Here is a 6215-nt window from a genome sequence, read left to right as displayed (position 1 = left end):
ACCCATTAAGTGTAATTATGGTGCTCTCGGTGGGAACGGGTAATTATATTGGTGGCCCAGTGCCACACTGTGCAGTGTGCCAAGGGCCAGGGGCTTCAGAGCGGCAACTGTTGGCCCTGCCCCTGCAGGGAGGCAGGGGGAGAGGGGTCTGGGCGGGGCAGGCTGCCGGGCCCCGCAAAGGAAGGACACACGTGGCCTGGCCTTCCTCCTGCCCTGATCCCGGGGCCTGTACACCTGAATAAGCATGCAGGCCCTGAACCTCCCCAGGCCTTGTCCTTCCCTGACTCCAGTCACAGCACAGCCTCTGCCAGTTTGTCAGGTGCCCTTGGCATCAGAGCCCCTCACAGGTGGGGCCGCATGGACCCCTGGCCCAGTGCCCACATGTGGTGGAGCATGGAGTGGGCACTCATGGCCCTGGGACTGACCGTCATTTGGGGGAGCAGGGCCCTGCTGCTTTGGTCACCTCGTTGATCCATGAGATACGCATCCACCTACCCAGCTGGAGGAACACAGGGGAAACGGAGGGGCACCAAGGCTCCAGGTCACACAGCCAGTATGTGCTGCAGCCGAGGAATCTGAGGGTGGATGCCCTGTCCCTGTCATCCTGCTTCAGTCCCCTCAGCGCCGGGCGGGCTGGGGGCTGCAGGGCAGGGTGGGGACTGCAGGACGGGGTGGTCCCCAAGTGGGTAGGTGCAGGGTCTCAACACCAGGTTTCTCAGGCTGTCTACTGACATGCAGTGTTTTCCAAGTGCTGACTTCTCTCTCTTTAAAGGAAAGTCCCCCATCCACCCCGCACCAGCCCGGGGAAGACCTCTGGGGGCCTCCTGCTCGTGCCCTCGCTCTCTCCAGCCCAGGGCAGGACAGGCAGGCAGCCCCACAGAAAGCCTGCCTTGGGGGGTGGGGGTAGGTCCCGGTGGGAGGGGGTTCTTTACGTGGGGGTGGTGTGTGGGGTACAAGGAATGCCTCCGGGGCACTCCCATCTGACAGGCACTTACCTGCATCCAGAAGTTTGGGTGAAGCCCCAGTCCCCCAGCTGGGGATCCCCCCCAGGCAGCCTATCCCCCATCGGGCAGTCCCTGGGTCACCTGCCTGCGGTGTGGGCCCCTTCCTCTTACATGACACGGCCGGCCCACCACAGGGCTCCCCTATCTCCTGATGAGCCAACAGAAGCAAACATGGGGGTGCACCCCTGCCTGGAGGCAGCCACTGAGGGGGTCATAGCCAGAGTAATGCCATGGCCTCTGTGGAGCCACGGTGCCACCTGGTGGCCATTCCCAGAATGGCTGAGCATTCTGGGATCCTGGGTGGCTCTTTGTCCTGAGGGCCAGCGACCCCACAGGGTGGCCAGGTTCACACAGCACAAGGGGATGCAGCCCTGGCTGCTTGCCCGGCGCCCTAAAGTCCTGGCTGGATACTCTCCTGCCGAAGGGAAGACTCTCCTGGACAGGACCCTTCACGGGCAGGCGGCTTCCGCTCCCAGGACTAACTTGGGGCAGGGGGTGTCCTCACTCACCTGTCCTTCGTCCATGTCCCGGCCCCCTTCATCTGGGCACACAGTAGGGCTGCGGGTCCTCCGGGCCCAGGCACTGAGCTGGGCTCAAGTCCACATTCCTCATCGCCCATCGCTGTGGTCAGGGCATTCTCCTTCTGCTGGGGTCACGGAGGGTTTCATGCAGGGCCAGGGGGAGGGGTCTTCAGGGCTGCCCTCATGAGGTGTCTGTGGTACTTGGGGTCCCAGCTGGACAGTGCTGGTGAGACTGCTAATTCGAGAGGCTGATCTCAGTTTAGGGCATCACAGTTGGGGGAGTCTGGCAAAGGGGCAGTGGCTGGCCTCCCGCCTCCATCCAGGGTCCTGCTGTACATGAGGGGTTGGCAGCAGTGTCCAGAGGCCAGTGTTGGGGGTCTGTCCCTCACTTCCCAGCTGATAGCCTGGGTATGGGGGCGTGGATTTTGAGGGACTGTCCCTGTGGCAGCTGTAGGGGGTGCTGGGGGCGGGTTCTGGGGGTCCCCCACCTGCCACATGGACCCTTAACTCAGCACCTGCCCCACGTGGTTCGAGCACGTCAGCATGCTGGTCATCATGCTCAACTGCGTGACCCTGGGCATGTTCCGGCCCTGCGAGGACGTCGAGTGCCGCTCGGAGCGCTGCAACATCCTGGAGGTGGGTGGGGCAGGCGGGGCGGGGCCGGTGGGGCAGGACTGGCCACAGGTGACCTGGGCTGGGTGTGAGGGGTGCAGGCCCAGCTCTCAGGCCCCTGTCCTGCAGGCGTTTGACGACTTCATCTTCGCCTTCTTCGCGGTGGAGATGGTCATCAAGATGATCGCCCTCGGGCTGTTCGGGCAGAAGTGCTACCTGGGCGACACGTGGAACAGGCTGGACTTTGTCATCGTCGTGGCGGGGTATGGCCCTGCCCCACCGCAGACCAGACCAGGGCGGCCCCTGCGCCCCCCAGGAAGAGGGATGGGGAGGTGTACGCAGGTGGTGCTGGGTCTGGGGTGCCAGGGGCAGGACACTTGTCCAAGGCTCCCTGTGCCAGCACCAGGGACAGCAGGACAGACACAGGGTGCATGGAGTGGCCTGTGAGTGGTGAGGAGCCCCCAGTGGTAACCTAAGGTTATGCTTCCCCTGCCCTGGAGCCCAGCCAGGCTGGGTGCCTGGTGTGGGGACCAGGCCTCTGGCATGTGCTCATCTTCCCTGGGCCTCCTGGCCTCTGCTGGCAGGGTGCCCTGGAGAGAACCGTGTGCCCGCTGGCCTGGCTCTGACCCCAGAGCACCTGTCAGCAGCCTGAGCCCCTGTTCTCTCTGCCCCACTCCTAGCATGATGGAGTACTCTCTGGATGGACACAACGTGAGCCTCTCAGCCATCCGGACAGTGCGTGTGCTGCGGCCCCTTCGTGCCATCAACCGTGTGCCCAGTAAGTGACCCTCACACCCGGGCCTGGGACAGGCGTGTCCTGCCAGCCCTGATGAGAGCTTTTGAGGACCCACTGGGGCACAAAACCAGGAGGCCACACTGCCTGTATGGCGTCTGGATGCTCTGGCCCCAGCCCAGACCCCAGTGCCGGGGTAGGATAGGCTGGCCTCCTGCCACTCGCCATAGGAACCTGAGGGTTTGCCACTGCTTTTCTGGGGAGGACAGAGCAACCCTGGACCGAGTTGGGGTGTGATGGGCAGTCAGGCTGTGTGGGGTCCCGACTCCCCACAGTGCTGCTGAGTGACGGGCCATTCTGAACCTCAGATTCCTCATCTGCACAGCATTTGGGGTTGTGCCTGGGAGCTGTGCAGGACTTGGTTGCTCTCTTGTCTGGCCCACCCTGGTTCTCAGGCCTGAGTTCTGCCAAAGGGTCTGGTGCTCAGGGAAGGGTGGAGAAGCTTCCATGGGGTCATGTGGCTGCTCGTTTGGAAGGTGGTCTGTCCGGACCCAGGTCATCTGCCCACATGGGGCTGTTTGGGAGTTTCTGTGTCTTCAAAGTCTTCAGGGATGTGATCGGATTCAGCCGTTATTTTTCTTGGGGTTGTGTGTGGGTGGTGCCCATGTGACTGTAAAGTGAGTATGCACACATGTGCACATGGGTCTGTGTGCGCCGTGTAGGTGCGCACAGCCTTTCCTGGCCTGGGTCCTGGTGGCCTCAGCACCGAAGTCCGGGTGGTCAGGGTGTGTCCTGCGGCCCCTCCAAGAAGTCATACACCCCCAGGGTGGATCACTCCCTCCCCCTGGGGCTGTCAGCTCCACCAGAGGGCAGGTGGGTGAGATTTATGCTGTGAGACCCCTGGGCCTTCCTTCTACTTGCCACCTGGCTATACTCTCAGGGATCAGACAGGGCTCAGATGCTATGTGATCCTGGGCAAGTACTGTACCTCTCTGAGCCTCGGTTTACCCAACTGTGAATGTGGTCCTCCTCAAGGATGGCTGTGGGTTGAGGTGAGGTGTCACACGTGGTTCTTGGCTCTGTGCCCAGCACCATCAGGCACTCAGTCCGCTCACCTGGACCCCCTTTCAGTGTGTGAAGTGATAATACAGCCCCTTTCACAACACAGATCTTCACTTTTCAGACCAAATGCCAGCAGCTTGGCCTCGCTTTGGGGACATGCCCTGGTCCCAAACAGGGTGCCTCCCCAGACAGGACCGTGTGCCCCTCGCAGTGAGCCCCCAGTGGTCATGTTCAGGGCTGTGTCTCACTCTGGCTGCCTGGGGTCCATTCTGACCCTGGATCACATGTGGCCTTTTGAGCCAGTTGCTGTCTGGCCAGGGTGGTGCTTACTTTGTCCCTGATGAATCTTCCTCCTGGTCATTTCTGAAACTTAAGTGCTTCTCCGAGCTTGATTCCCCCCTGTGACCCCAGGCGTCCCACCTCTGCCATCCAGTAGCTCCAGGGTGCTCTCCACGAGGCCCCGTGGCTCAGCCCCGTGGCCCAGGGCTCTGCCTGCACCCTTAGGTCAGCTCTTGCTTGTTTCTGGAAACAAGTCTTATCTTCACTAAGGTCTGGGACGGGGGCAGGCCCGGGGCCAAGGGGCGCGTGGGGCTTGGCTGACCCACTCCCTCGAATAATCAGCGTACACGCAGCCCATTGCACCCAGGAACAAGAGCTTCAAAACTGCCTCTCAAAAGCTGCTTGCCGCCCTGGGGTGCACATAGCCCCTGTTTCCCCTCCAGTGCAGGGCTCTGCTCAACGTGATTCTCACAGAGAATGGAAAGAAATGCTGGTTCCCAAACCCAGTATCTGCTGCAAGACCTCCAGGCTGCCGCTCGCATGCAGGAGCCTGGGGCCGCGGGACTCCTGGTCTGGTCACCCTGGGGGCCTGCCTGGATGAAGTGTGTTCCCATATGACATTCGCAAGGATCAGGGACCTCCCGCCCTGAGCCCCTCCAGGCCATGGCCTTGCTCCCCTCTGTGGTGTCTTACCACAGATGTTTGTCCTTTGGGGCATGCTGGACTTGGGGGGGCCCAGCTCATGTCCCCCACAGAGGTGTTGATGTCCGTCTGTGAATGGCAGAGGGCTCAGGGTTCCCAGGAGGGCCTGGCGCCTCAGGGATTCCCAGGAGGGCTCTGCTGCACTGACCGGCTGCCCTGCCACCTGCAGGCATGAGGATCCTGGTCACGCTGCTGCTGGACACGCTGCCCATGCTCGGGAACGTTCTCCTGCTCTGCTTCTTTGTCTTCTTCATCTTCGGCATCGTGGGTGTCCAGCTTTGGGCTGGCCTGCTGCGCAACCGCTGCTTCCTGGACAGCACCTTCGCCAGGTGCAGGGGCCCTGCCCACCCTGCAGGACATGCCCCTAATCTGCTCTTCCCAGGGCCTGCCCCCAGAGGCTCCTCCTCTAGCAGGCTCCTCCCCCTCCAGGCCCCTCCCCTCCCCACCCAGAGGCTCCTCCCCTAATGGGCTCTTCCACCAACAGGCTCCTCCTTCTCCAGGCTCATCCCCCTAACAGGCTCCTCCCCTCCAGGCCCTGTTCCCAGGGACACACCCTTCCTGGAGCAGCACTAGCACTGGTGGGCCTGGGTCTGTCTCTGTCACTTTTGGTTTTTATGTGTGTTTCTATCTGTGTTTGACTGTGTCTGTTTGTCTGTTTCTCTCTGTCTCTCCATCTCTGTGCCTTCAGGAACAGTAACCTCAGCTTCCTGCAGCCATACTACCAGCCGGAGGAGGGTGAGGAAAACCCCTTCATCTGCTCCTCTCGCCGGGACAACGGCATGCAGAAGTGCTCACACATCCCCAGCCGCCGCGAGCTGCGCGTGGAGTGCACGCTGGGCTGGGAGGCCTATGGGCAGCCGCAGGCCGAGGGCGCAGGTGGCACAGGCCACCACACCTGCATCAACTGGAACCAGTACTACAATGTATGCCGCTCGGGTGACTCCAACCCACACAACGGGGCCATCAGCTTCGACAACATTGGCTATGCCTGGATCGCCATCTTCCAGGTGGGCTCTGGGCGCCCAGCATGCGGGGCTTGGGGGCTGGTGCCAGGCAGACGCGGAGGGCCCGCCGCCCTCTCAGGGCCGTCCGTGTGTCCAGCCGCCTGCCCCCGCAGGTGATCACGCTGGAGGGCTGGGTGGACATCATGTACTACGTCATGGATGCCCATTCCTTCTACAACTTCATCTATTTCATCCTGCTCATCATTGTAAGTGCGGGGCGGAGTGGGACGCAGGGGGCGAGGCGTGTGGGGCGCCCCCGCTTTGCGACAGCCCTGTCTCAGATCCCAAGCTCCTCCTC

The 6215-nt window shown here is 62.1% G+C and overlaps 1 protein-coding gene across 1 annotated transcript in view; it reads left to right on the top strand.

The window, feature by feature from the left end:
* Positions 1–6215, top strand: part of CACNA1H (calcium voltage-gated channel subunit alpha1 H) — a 63911-nt gene that overhangs the window by 35033 nt on the left and 22663 nt on the right. Inside the window, 6 exon segments of the mRNA XM_007453673.1 lie at positions 2050–2161; positions 2267–2400; positions 2818–2915; positions 5083–5242; positions 5602–5920; positions 6031–6123. Coding sequence (XP_007453735.1) covers positions 2050–2161; positions 2267–2400; positions 2818–2915; positions 5083–5242; positions 5602–5920; positions 6031–6123 — 916 coding nt within the window.

This window comes from Lipotes vexillifer, unplaced genomic scaffold (genome assembly GCF_000442215.2).
Source record: "Lipotes vexillifer unplaced genomic scaffold, Lipotes_vexillifer_v1.1 scaffold914, whole genome shotgun sequence".
NCBI classification, from domain to species: Eukaryota; Metazoa; Chordata; class Mammalia; order Artiodactyla; family Lipotidae; genus Lipotes; species Lipotes vexillifer.
Note: the sequence above shows the minus strand (reverse complement) of the source record. Positions and strands in the feature narration are given on the sequence as shown.